Source organism: Juglans regia, chromosome 7, assembly GCF_001411555.2.
Source record: "Juglans regia cultivar Chandler chromosome 7, Walnut 2.0, whole genome shotgun sequence".
Classification (NCBI taxonomy): Eukaryota; Viridiplantae; Streptophyta; class Magnoliopsida; order Fagales; family Juglandaceae; genus Juglans; species Juglans regia.
The window spans coordinates 14,274,263-14,288,482 of NC_049907.1; the positions used below are offsets into that span (position 1 = coordinate 14,274,263).

At 38.5% G+C, this 14,220-nt stretch overlaps 1 protein-coding gene across 2 annotated transcripts in view; it reads right to left on the reverse strand.

The window, feature by feature from the left end:
* Positions 1-272: 272 nt before the first annotated feature.
* Positions 273-14,220, reverse strand: part of LOC108990780 (metal tolerance protein C4) — a 34,026-nt gene continuing 20,078 nt past the window's right edge. For both annotated transcript variants that reach the window (XM_035691919.1, XM_035691920.1), the window contains 5 exons: positions 3,774-3,875; positions 3,618-3,690; positions 1,319-1,386; positions 854-914; positions 273-764 (listed from right to left, as the gene is read on the reverse strand). In XM_035691919.1, the coding sequence (XP_035547812.1) occupies positions 640-764; positions 854-914; positions 1,319-1,386; positions 3,618-3,690; positions 3,774-3,875 (429 nt within the window). In that variant the 3' untranslated portion in view covers positions 273-639. The remainder of the gene's footprint in view (positions 765-853; positions 915-1,318; positions 1,387-3,617; positions 3,691-3,773; positions 3,876-14,220) is intronic.

Genomic DNA, 14,220 nt, shown 5'->3' on the forward strand with positions numbered 1-14,220 from the left:
GGTATTACGAAACCACGCAAGAATCTAATGAGCATTAATATCCTGATCAATAAGGCGAGTACGAGAGAAGCCTCATCTGATTCAATAGGGCATTTGATGGGTTTTGGAAGATCCCCAGAAACATAGATCCAAAGTTTATGACCTTTGAAAAAACTAAAGCATAGATTGAGCCCAAATAGTATAATTTGTGCAGTGTAATATAACATTAATAGGATGAGAGATCATGTTTTGGGCCAAGTAGAGAGCTCTAATGCAAAAATAGACCAAAAATATGAAATCAACACAAAAATTGAATAGAAAACACCTGGTCAATAGTAAAAGTCATCAATCAGATCCAACAAATGCCTAATGCGTTCGCTGCAACCCTCACCTTCAGCGTATCAGATATCACTAAAATTTGAGCTACTCCATAAGACTCGAGTGGTCAACGCATGTATCTACGTTCAATGAATAAACGGTAGATATATAATGTTTATTATTAACATATGGCATGCATTAGCGTTGTGAGACAGTCCTCATTTCCGGATATATATCATTGTACATGGTCTCCAAACTTGATTGTTATTTGATATCAAAATTATTGACAATCATATGAAGAAGGATGCACAAAGAATACAGCCCCAGTATAGAAACGGTCGATCACGGGGGTGGGCCAGTAGGATTATGGGCTTCAATATCCACGTGCCGAATACCAGGTACAAGCTCCTGGATCTCCTTTTCTAGCCTATCAACTTCACTTCCTAGAGCTGTAACCACTTCCTCACCTGCAATAAGGCCCAAAAGTTCTAGGCATGTTTTTTGATCGGTATTCTAGGCATGTTGTTATAAAGTATATTTCTCATACAATGCATACCATAATTTGACATGATCTTGAGCAATGCAGTATCATCCTTCCCTTTTGCAGCTTCACGAAACTGTCCCATCAAGTCCAGTCAGATATGCATAGTAACGCATGCAAATATTAGTTAAAAAATCCAGAGCCAAATTTTTTTTTTTTTGGGGTGGGGGGTGTGCTCGAAGAATATCTGGATTATCAGAGCTGGTTTCTTGGAATTCATTGCAAGGACATCAGAGAAGATGCAGATCAGTTATTTATGGTGCTATGACAACTATAGAACAAAGCTACTGATTTGTTGGCCTGTCCTAAGTTTGTGCGTCTTTGCACATTTGGAACATGTAAACAAAAAGAAGCTAGTATTGAAATTACTTCGCCAATAAATTGTAAGGTATCTTCTTCTATCTTACAAATCATTTAAAAGAAACTAAAGATTACTGGGAGTCAACCGAAGATGAAAAATCACAGGCTAAGGGGATTTACCTGTCTGGCCCACTCAACACGTCCAGTCCTATTTATGTAATTTTGCACCACCCTCACGCCATTGAAGTCTGTCACATCCAGCAAGCCACCATTAAATTACACAGTTATACCAATGATCATACCAATATGCCAAATTAAAACAAAACCGTAAATGCTAAAGTTGGCTAGGATTAGATAACTAAATGATAAAGTTTATCTTATCATTATAAGTTTGAATTTGGATGAATGTAAAACAATTGTTGACTTGATCGTTAACAACATTGAGTTTATCTAGAAGTCCTTAAGGTTGCTTAGATAAGTCAGCAACGTGAAATTCGAATCCATAAAGATCTGCAATTATCCAGAACAGAAGCTGAACACAGATCAGTGACCACAGTGAAGAGTTATCGCGAAATGTTAGCAATCCGTTAGGAAACGTTCTCGCTACTGACTCTACCTGTTAGCAGAATCCTACTTCAACTGCTCTTTCCAAATCTAATATTTAAAGGGATTCGGTTTCATGACTCTTTAAGGAGTTGGATTAAGGATCATTAAAATATTTCTCGTGTGCTTATGAAGGGAAAATCTACTTGCGGATTTTCACTTTGATTTTCATCTCTCCTCAAGTGTGATCGTGCTCCAAGTGTGGAGGATCGTGTGATTGGACTTCAGCCCCCAGAATTCTAGGAAGAAAGACAATATTTGAAAATTGTCAGATGTTCTGGCTGCTACCATGGTGGAAGACAAACGGGTCGTTTGTCTGGACAAGTAAGAGAATCAAGTTGCAAAGGTCTTGTAATTGATGAGTACTTGTAATTGATTTTCAAATAATAAGATTGACTTTCCTGGGTTTGGCTGCTCCGTAGAGTTTTACCTTTAAAGAGTTCTTTAAAGGGTTTCCTTTCGAAACCAATCATTGTATTAAACAAAGTGATTTATTTACTTCAAGTATTTGATTTATTTAATAATCATAATATTGAGATCTATCCAATTTGTTCAAGTAAATTGGGAGGTGATTTAGTGAATTCACAAGGGTACATTGGGAATTTCAAAAACATTAACTGAAATTCATGTGCTAGTACATCAATGTCCACAAAATTTATGGCAAGGTAATATTTTTGTTTTTCTTCATGTTTTTGAATTTTATTTTGCTTTTCTTAAGAAGTTAGAGAGGAAGGAAACAAATAGACGAGACTCACAAGGCCCAAGCACCCTTAAAATTGCCAGTGTAGCTGAGGCACTTTCTAAAACCATTATCCAACTCTATTCAACGTGGAACAATGGCCATACGCCACAAAATTATTATTTTACTATACTAATTATTATTGTTGTTGTTGTTGTACACTGGACTTCCTTGAATTCAAACTACCACCCCATTCATAATATAACCACTAATATACCAAAATTGTTACTTAGCCCCAATTTGACACATAGTTGTACCCTATCCCCTCCTTTTAAACCCAACCACAAAGATGCACAAAAAAAAAGATGACATGAAACAATCTTAACAGTTAGATCTTAAAGGAGGCAATGAATTGCAACTTATGTTTCAAATTTGAGGAGTAAGGGACAATTGTGGTAGTTTGATAGTAGTGATATTAAAATTTATGTTTCCTTCTTTTTTCTTTATTTAAAAGGAATAATCCTTGGTATAAGGTTTTCAAGAAATGAAGACCTGCAAAGGAATCTAAAAAATGACAGGTGGCTCAAACTTTGAAAATTCTCGAGATAAAGTTTAATGTCATGAAGTTGATCCCATGAAATTTTTAACAGATAGATCGGATGAACATTTAAAAATTCAAATATTCAGCTACATTGTATCACCAAAATTCCCATTCTTTAGTAATAATTTTATTTTTGTTAAACAAAATTTTAGTAATATAAAAGCTACTTAAACTAAAAAAATCCACGGTGGAACTTCAGAAGATGCAAAAGCAAGTGCTCATAGATTTACTAGCAGCGTTTGCATGTGTTACAGGTCAAGAGGTCTATTAATCTACAGATCAACGAGTTAACTGGGCACTAATATTGGTGAACCTCCTGGGAAGTCCTCATGTTGCACCCCTCCCTTTTATTCCTATAAAAAGAACTGGGCACTAATATTTCTTAACCATAGTATATAGTTAGTTACATGTCACCATGTCATAACATATATATTACCTCACCAATGTTGTATTGATGATATCAATGGAAATTGACCTTTTAATATGTTGGGTATCTCAAGAAGGATACTGGGAATTTTGATGAAGGTAGTAAAAATGGATTATATTGAGCAGAACCTTAAATCTCAAGAAAGAATAGGATAGAGCAGGAAACTCACCTATTTCAGCCTTAAATCTAAAGAATCCAGGTCCAATAACCTCACTTTTGCAATCGTATAGAGAATCTACAACCTGCAAGAAACACTTTATTTTTCAGATCCGAGAATACAAACGTAACCCAAGTGGATAAAGTCAAATTATTAGCATAGTTATACCGGGTCATTTTTCAAGAAATGCAAAACCTTCTCCATATCATGGTCATCGATTGCTCTACCAATTAAAGCATGCCGATTCCTCTGGATGAGAAAGATAGCCACCTGCAAGGGTAAACTTAGTTCTATTAAACTTATGTCAAACTATAATCATAATTGCATAGTTTGTGATGCCTTTTGATCCTTTGACCTCTCTCTCTCTCAATAGTACACGTACTAATTTGCTGAGGAAAGGAGGGGGAGGGGGCTAAAACATTGGTAATCGACTTTATACTTAACATCAACGAAATCAGAATTAGTCCCATATTGCCTCTGAGTTATGACAAGCCATACTTCATCTAGGTCTAAATAATCAAACAGTAAATGGCAGAGAAGCGGGTATGACGTCATAATATCAAGTATTTAGAACTAGCACCAACTTGGAACATTGTGGACAGCAGTTTCCACTTTACACTCAAAGCCCCAACCTGGATCATAGCTTCCACATTATCTGAAAAGGTTATCTGATATGACCAGAACCCATACATGCTGCCACCAACTGATCCTACAATACTCAAGATAATCAAAGAGGCAGTGGCAGAAAAGATACGTTTGATGTAATGGTACTCGCTATTTTTGTTTCCTTGGCCATATTACCAGGCATTTATAATTAGCACTTGTATCCTCATGCACTAACCTGGAACAACACTAAATTATCTTTAATGGCTAGAACATATGTTGGCTGTTCACCGTAAATGGTTTTGGTACAAACTCTATCTTATTGTAACGACCCAGTCCAATATTTCTAAGGTCAAAATAAGGATAATTTTATTGGGCCTAAATTCGGTTACTAGGCCATATTGGATAGGCCACAAGCTATTATTTATTGAGGCTGGCTAGGAATATTAGTTCGGCCCATAGACCCAAAAGTTTATTTTAAGGCCCATTAAGTTTTAATGGATGATTTTGGATGATATTAATGGGCCAATATTTTTGGAAGCCCAATTGCGGATTATTGGACAACTTCAAATAGGCTACAGGCCCAAAATTAATTTTTTTTTATAGGTAAAAGTAAGCCTTATTGAAATAAGAATAGAAACAAAGTACCCAGGAAAATACAAACAGATCATGAAACCTAATTACAACTAGGTACTAGTGAGAGATACAAGCTGAAAAGTATCCGTATTACAAATAATGGTTGAAGCCCAAGAAAATAAAGTATTATAAAAGAATACAAGCCCAAAATTTATTGTGGTGATTAATGGCTTTTACTAGGCCCAACATTAATTAGATTAAAGCCACTCATGGATTGCCAGTATTTTAGAATATTTATTGTTTTTACTAGGCCCAAATAGAATCAATTACAACCACTTATGGTTTTTACTATACCAATTTAATATTTCAATATTTTAATAAGGAATAATTCTATTTATTATATGGAATCTTTTATACCTGATGCTTCATTTAAAGGCAAGTTTAGTAGCATTCCGGTTACCCTAGATTTCTAAAAATGACTTTATTCTTAACCTTAGGGAAACAGGGTGTTACACTAATAGATTGTCATAGGAGGCCCGTTTACAAGCCCAAACCCAAGAGAATAAAACCCACCATGCCCGTGTTTTTTTTTTTTAAGACAGATCCTTAAAGCCCTTTCTTTTCCTCCTATCCATTAGGTCTCTATGACACCCCAATTTTTTACTAGAACCTTGAGGTCAAGATTGGTCCTTTTGGGCCTAAGATATATACAAGTATAGAGAGTTGATGGACTTTGGACCCATTTAGTCAAAACCCCACCTATTAAGAACCTTTCTTTTTAAGTTGATTCCTTCCATTTCAAAGATAGGAAGCTGCCCAAGCCCATTTAGGTTTTAGGCCTTGTGATTTTCAGTTGGCCCGAAATTTTCACTACTTGGCATTCATGCCGTAGCTTCTTAGATTTGAAATAGAAATAAGAAGGAAAGGCCATTTTCAGTGGAATAGCCTTAGGGTTCCAAAAATTTCAAAGAGAAGAGAGAGGTTGTGACCAGTGTCTATCATGCATTGAGGTTTGAGTGACCCTTAGTGTTCCCAAAGTAAGCATGATGAGTGGGATTCGGTTTCCTAAAGGGCCACACCACTTGGCATTCATGCAAGGAGACTTTTAGGATTTCTAGAAGATCAATCTTGAGAAATAAAAGAAGGGTGTTCGGTGGTTGGTGATATGGCACCACTTGGCACTCATGCAAGGGTCTCTTAGAGTTTCAAGGAGACAATGATGAGGTAGATGAAGGGATGGCTCGGTTGGAGTGTGTCTAAGACACTTGGCACCCATGCAACTCACCCTTAGATTTCCAATGGACTAAGGATGGGGCTGACCCACGCATGTACCTAGGGAGCCAATAGAAATAGGGCTTTGGCCAGCACAAATATCTATGACAGCTTAACTGAGGCATGATTGAGTGGAAGGGGACGAGGCACATGGGTGCCACATGCCATCTACACGATTTGGCTCCACCCATGCCCTAAAATGCCACTTGGCACTCATGCACAAGATGGCTCTTAGTCTTCCAAAAGCTTGTAATCATGAGGAATCTTGGAGATAAGCATCTGAGCAATAAGCAGAAGAGAGAATCTCGGAATTTGCACAAAGGGGGGAGAGGGATGCTTGGCCACCACAAGAAGATGCCACTTGGCATCCATGCATGTGTATGTCCCTTGGGATTTCAAGAAGGATTTAATGATGGAGACTTGGAGGTTTCGGCTATGCCACTTGGCAAACATGCAAAAGGTTTCTCTTGGAATTTTGAGGAAACTAATAATGAAGGAAAGCGGAGTGAACTTCAGTGGATGTAAGGAGGCACCACATGGCATCCATGCATGAGGTTGATCAATGATATTTTTGTCATCAGAAGAACAATCAATCACAGGAAAGAGAGGCACGGGGAAATGAAGGGATATTTAAAGCCTAGCTTTAAGGGGCCGACAGGTTACACTCAAAAGGAAGCTGATGGAGCATCTCATGGGGCCTAGCACGGTAAGGAAACTCGAACCCTACTCCTAGTTCACATCACGAAATTTCAAAAGGGAGTAGTCTAGAGGTCTCGGTTTTGTAAGGGGAGGAAGGGTTGTTTTGTGTATTGTAAGGAGCACGAGGAAAGAGAACACAAGTGTGGTTTTTGACCATGGGACGATGAGCCATGCTTGAAATCAAGTTGAGTATGGTCTTGCCTCTAGGGTTTTCTTAGAACCCGAACACTTGAAGAAAAATGGATTGGAGGAAAACCCTTGTGAATGCTTGAGTGATAGTTGACCATCACTAGGGTTCTCATGGGATACTTTCATTTAGTTATCAAGTGAGGAATACACGACCTAGAATGACATATACACTCCTAGTACATCCGGCCATTAGGGTTTCACGCACACAAGTATGTTTTGTTACACATCAAGCACACTCGACCATTAGGGTTTTTGCTCATGCAAGAAATGACTTGTCACACTTGGCCACTAGGGTTTCGTCCATGTAAAGGGAGAAGCTTGATGTCATTCAGCCCCTAGGGCTTGTTGCCATGCGTCATGGTGTCAACCAAAGTGTAAGAAAAACATGGGAAAGGATGGAAGGATGGGAAATCCCTAAAAACAAATTAGGGTTAGGGTTTTAATCCCCCTTAATGCACTGATTTTATGCCTGGATCTTTGGATTTTCTTTCAAGAATCTGACACTTAGAACATATGTTACAACTTGCTTGTTCGTTGGCATTATTCTTTAATTTCGGAGCTTGTAAGTTAGCCTCTAACTTACTCTTGGATAATATACTTATGTCTTTGTGTAAACTTTGCATATATGTTTTTTGTGTCATTCGATAATTGTAAGCTCTTAAATGTAACATTGTATGTTCGGTTTTAACCATTGTAAGATTGATTTTTCATGACATGTCCAAATTATGCTTGCTGGAATTTTGGTTTAAATGATATGCTCGGCCATAGTATATGCATTGTTTCATGCCATGTTGATTCTTATGTGTTAAGCCTATGTGTGTATGCATCCGAATGTTCTAATATTTTGAAGCCGTTGACATGTTGCATTCACTGCATGTTGAGTATAAGTATATGCCATGATCACATGTTAAGTTTGCATGCCATGTCATGATCTCATGAAAAGTTTACATGCTACATGTTTTGGGTTGTGCATTAAACAAGTTTTGACACGACCCCAATGCTAGGACAAGGGAATATCCTAGTGGAACTCCCCTATCCATTCTGGAGTGATTCAATTAGAGTGGTAACCTCTGGGTTGACGAAGTATAGTCAACGGACTTTGAATGAGTTCTTTTTATAAGAATTTCAGAGCGTAGTAGCGCCTAACGGTAGTGGGTGCAACACAAGGTAAATACAGTGGCGAATTGCGAACTGTCATATCATATTGAAAGCTCATGGTGAAGGCATTTCAAGCTGCCTGAGCATATCTGTATATGACATTCACCCCGGTCAAAGGGCCGATGATGTGGTGCAATAACTAGCAAGGAGCCCACGGCTCATAAGGGTAGATGTGAGGTATCCATACATTGTTATATGAAATAAGTGAAAAAGTGATTAAAAGAATTGGCAAATGGTTATATGTTACAAGTTCAATGTTTTGAAAAGGAATCTAGATGGGAAAAAATATATTTTGACAAAAATGTCGCTCATGCTCATGTATCCATGTTCATGTTTACCTCAAACATGCCTATGTTATATCTGTGTATGTATTTTGTTTAGCTTGTTGAGATTTCTTGAAATCTCAGCTGTGTAAACACGAAGAACCCCCCCAATAGTTAAGGAAAGCTCAAAGAGTCCTGAGAAAACCGCAGACCCTTCACTAGTTGATCGGTCGAAGCAGCCGAAGAGTTCGTCTGTGATGTTTTGAAGCTCTTGGAGGATATTAAGAAGATTTTAGAAAAGGACTTCTAGATTCTGAAAACCAATTTTTTGAGGATTTTTACGAAGGGTCATAGTTTGGGACCCTATTTTGTATGGATGTTTTAAACAACCTCGTACTTTGGGATTATTAGTACTTGTTTTGGTACCATATTAAATTGCTCAAACCTTTACTAGCTCATTCCGCTACGATTATTACATACTGCTAGAAACATGCTAGGTGTATTGCATGTTAATTGTCATGTACAAAGGGTGTGTAACCTTATTTTGCATGTCCCAATGCTACAAACACCGTCCAATCTCAAGTGGGGTCTAGGGGCATCACAGTCTCCATCTCGGTGAGGTCTCTCTCTTGCTCTCTCCAGTTTCGGGTATTCCTTAATCTCAGTCTTGCTTCCTCGATTCTACTTAGTTTTCCATTATAAATTCGATTCTTGTACAGAGCCATATCATTGGGACACAACAACTAGGGCTATGGTCTTGCCCAGGCTAAGATGGGCATTGTGTTCTGATGTTTGGGATATGGTCTTGCCTACGCTAAGATGGTCACTGTGGTATGGTGTTAAGACATTAGACTTGGCAAACCTATATAGTTTAATGAGTTGAGATAATGAGATTGCTCGGTTGGTTATGGAATAACTTTGCTAAAGGATGGTTGACACGATAAGCAGTGATCGTTTTGATATAATGTCATGAAATTTGATGTATTAATTCCATGGGGTTGGCTCATATTTCTAGGCTTTCAGTGAAGTTGGGTTGAATTTGCTTGTTGACTTGGAGATGGAAGTAATTTCAACTAAGAAGTAATATTAGTGCAATTAGTTGGAGTGCTTGTGAGTATGATTGGCATAAAAGCATTGTTTTGAAATATGGTTGGCTAGTTTATGTCTCGGGTAGGTGGAAATTTGGGCTTGATCGTGATGGTTTGGTTGTGGAACTTGGATGATTTTACAACTTTGTTTTGGGGAGACTGTGTGAAAATTTAGAATAAGTTTGGAGGTTTCAAGAGTTGGCTAGAGGATGGGATAGATTTAATTTCAGTGAAGTTTGGTCAATTGATGGTTACTGAAGAATTATTTGGGGTACTTTTATGTGAATGTTCTTACTCTCTAGAATTGGACTATGGTATAAAGCCTATTTATGACATGTGGTTGAACCTTGGTTAAATGGATTGGCACGTTAGGTAATGGATGTTATGAAATATTTGAATAGACATATGCATAGATGGGTACTCCTATACCAATTATAGAAAAAGTCTGGAAATTATTTTCAGTTTTGAAGTTGGGTAGTGTAGAATTATAGAGAGATTTATGTTTAAGGATCTGTTAGCAATATTAGGGGCTAATATCTAGGAGATCTACAGCTAACAGATCAGTTTTTCTTATCCCATGATTTTAGGAGATTTGGTAGTCTGTTACCAAATCTGTAGATATAAGTTTCCTGTTTTATAGCTTTCAGTTTTAGGTAGTTCTGATTTCCTTTCTAGATTAGCTGTAAATATCCCTAAAATAGATGAGCATTATCATCTACATAAAGAGGGGCCTGTAACCTTATTTTAGAAATAGTGGAATCTTACTCTTTCCTTCCACAAACAAGATGGTATCAGAGCAATCTCTGAACCCTAATTCCCTCATATGATCAAATACGGGAAACGTGATTCAAGAGCTACCGTTTCCCAAATCACCTCCAATCAGGAAGCCATGGCTTCCAACAATGATAGTAACCTCATGCCCATTACAGGACACAAACTGAATGGGAACAACTATCTCCAATGGTCCCATTCCGTAATGATGTTCATATGCGGAAAGGGCAAAGATGATTATCTCACCGGAGATGCTGCCAAACCAAACAAGACGGATGAAAAGTTCAAAGTCTGGAATGTCGAGAATAATATGGTCATGTCATGGCTCATTAATTCCATGACAAATGACATTGGAGAAAACTTTCTTCTCTATGGAACAGCAAAGGAGATTTGGGATGCTGCCAAGGAAATATATTCTAACAATGAGAATACATCGGAATTATTCGAGGTGGAAAGTGTTCTTCATGACTTCCGCCAAGGAGAATTAACAGTGACTCAATACTTCAACACTCTCAATCGGTATTGGCAGCAGCTAGACTTATTCGAGGAGCACAATTGGAGCTGTCCGAATGATGGAATCAGGTATAGACAAATAATTGAACGGAAAAGAATATACAAATTTTTGATTGGATTAAATAAGAACCTTGATGAAGTACGAGGAAGAATTTTAGGATCCAAACCACAACCAAATATCCGAGAAGCTTTTTCAGAAGTTCGGAGAGAGGAAAGTCGAAAGAAGATCATGATGGGATCTCAAGATTCTGTGACAAATCCTGAGAGTTCAGCACTTGTGGTGAGAGGGAATCCATCCAACAACAACAACGATCACAGACCAAAGAAAGGGCGACCATGGTGTGATCATTGTCGACGTCCTGGTCACACCAAGGACAACTGCCGGAAGATTCATGGCAAACCAGCAGATTGGAGGCCTTCCCGGTTTGCCAATGACAAAGAAGGACGAGGCAACCTTGCTTCCATGGATGAACAACCTCCACCCGAACCAACTCCCTTCAGCAAGGAACAGATAGAGATCTTGCAGAAAATGTTCAGCCAATCCTTGCCTGCACCAGCTCCCACTGCAGTTGGTACCAGATCCCTGGCACAAAAATGTAATTTTTTAAGTGCTCTAAATGCTAACAAGGAGAGACTCAGTCCATGGATTATAGACTCAGGAGCTTCTGATCATATGACTGGAGATGAGAAGCTGTTTTCAACTTACACCCCATGCTATAAAAATTTAACTGTGCGAATAGCTGATGGTTCACTCTCAAAGGTGGCTGGTACAGGCTCGGTTCAAATTTCAGAGAACATCACTCTTGATTCCGTTCTACTTGTACCAAAATTAAATTGCAATTTACTGTCCATTAGTAAACTCACTCGTGATCTCAACTGTGTTACTAAATTTGGCTCAAATCTGTGTGTATTTCAGGTCTTGGACTCGGGGAAGACGATTGGCAGTGCTAAGATGTGTTCGGGGCTCTATCTTCTAGAGGTTAATGATCCTCCTCAAGGAGCAATTCATCAATCAGATTGTTCAGTGTCCAGTAGTCCTGTTTCTTTGTCTGTGAGTTAGTCTAATAATGATAGTGCAATTATGTTATGGCACTATAGGTTAGGTCATCCAAATTTCTTGTATCTTGAGAAGTTGTTTCCTTCATTATTCCATAGTAAAAATCCAAATGAATTTCAATGTGAGATCTGTCAATTCTCTAAACATATTCGCAATTCTTATCCTAACAGATCCTACAAAGCATCTCAACCTTTTTCCATGATTCATAGTGATATATGGGGCCCTTCTAGGATAAAAAATGTTACTGGTTCTCACTGGTTCATTTCATTTATTGATGATCACACTAGAATCACATGGGTATTCCTCATGAAAGAAAAATCTTAGGCAAACCAGATTTTTAAAACCTTCAATACCATGATCCAAACACAATTCCAAGCAAAAATTCAAATTCTGAAAACTGACAATGCCAAAGAGTATTTCAATTCCAGCCTTAATGATTATCTCACGAGTCATGGTATTGTTCACCAAAGTTCCTGTGTTAACACTCAGCAAAATGGTATTGCCGAAAGAAAAAACCGGCATCTTCTTGATATGGCTCGGTCTCTTATGTTCTCTACCCATGTACCAAAATATTTCTGGGGTGAAACCATCCTTACTGCTGCATACCTCATAAATAGGATGCCATCTCGGATTCTTAACTTCCAGACTCCCTGTCAAATTCTCCTTCAGTCCTTTCCCACTACTCGTCTCATCTCCACCATCCCATTCAAAGTTTTCGGGTGTTCAGCTTTTGTCCATGTCCATCAACAACACCGGGACAAACTTGATCCTAGAGCTCATAAATGTATTTTCCTTGGGTACTCTCCAACTCAAAAAGGATATAAATGCTACTCACCGGTCACTAAACAATTCTATCACTCCATGGATGTCACCTCTTTGAGCAACAACCTTATTTCCCCAAATCTGATATTCAGGGGGAGACTAATTTTATCCTAGAATATCAACTTTGGGATATTGAAGAATCACCTCATGTCTCTCATAATTCTGACCAAACTTGCCCATCACTAAATCATGAATCACTTCCTCCTCAAAATCTCTCCCTTGAGTCTTCTTACTTCCTAGAACCTCCTACTCAAGATCAAGCCAACAATCCACCTCAAAATCTGGACACACCTCAAAATCTGGACACTATTCAATCAACAAAGAGTGATGAATTGATTACCTACTCAAGGAGGAGAAAGAACCAAAAGGAGATGGAACAACAAGCATCTCTTGAGCAAACCCAAGAGTCTGACTCAAGTCCTAGACCAAGTGAAGATCCACCAGGTAACACTAATCCTGAAACTAATGATGACAGTGGCCTTCCTATTGCTATGAGAAAAGGGGTAAGATCATGCACAAAACATCCGATATACACATTTGTGTCATATGAAGGATTGTCACCGAAGTTCAAAGCTTTTGTTGCCAACCTCGACAACATCCAAGTTCCTAATAATATACAAGAAGCTCTCGGCTCACCAGAATGGAAATTAGCAGTGTATGAAAAAATTCATGCACTAGAGAAAAATGGAACTTGGGAAATCTCTGACTTACCAACCGGGAAACGCCCAGTAGGCTGCAAATGGATCTTCACAGTAAAATATAATGAAGATGGGAGTGTTAATCGGTTCAAGGCACGGCTGGTTGCAAAGGGATTCACCCAATCATATGGAATCGATTATGAGGAGACATTTGCTCCTGTAGCCAAGTTAAACACAGTTCGGGTTTTATTATCTTTGGCCGCAAACCTTGACTGGCCTCTCCACCAACTAGATGTCAAGAATGCCTTTCTAAATGGGGACCTAACTGAAGAAGTGTACATGGAAATTCCCCCCAGATTTGAGACACAAACTACATGCAACAAGGTTTGTAAACTTAGGAGATCTCTATATGGGCTCAAGCAATCTCCAAGAGCTTGGTTTGAAAGATTCACAAAGGTAGTGAAGAAGCATGGCTACTCTCAATGTCAGACGGACCATACACTATTTGTTAAACACTCTTCTGCAGGAAAACTTGCCGTCCTCATAGTGTATGTGGATGACATAATCCTAACAGGAGACTAAGAAGAGGAAATCTGCACCATCAAAAGTTTACTAGCTGCAGAATTTGAAATCAAGGACCTTGGGAATCTTAAATATTTCCTAGGTATGGAGATTGCAAGGTCAAGAAAGGGAATCTCTGTCTCACAGAGAAAATGTGTCCTAAATCTCTTAAAAGAGACTGGAATGCTCGGGTGTAAGCCGGTAGATACTCCTATGGATCCAACTATCAAACTAGGAGCTAAGGAAAATTGTGCACCCGTGGACAAAGGAAGATACCAAAGATTAGTAGGTAAACTAAAATACCTATCTCACACACGACCAGACATTGGATTTGCTTTTAGCATGGTAAGTCAGTTCATGAACAATCCAAATGAAGAACGCATGGAAGCTGTGTATAGAATCCTG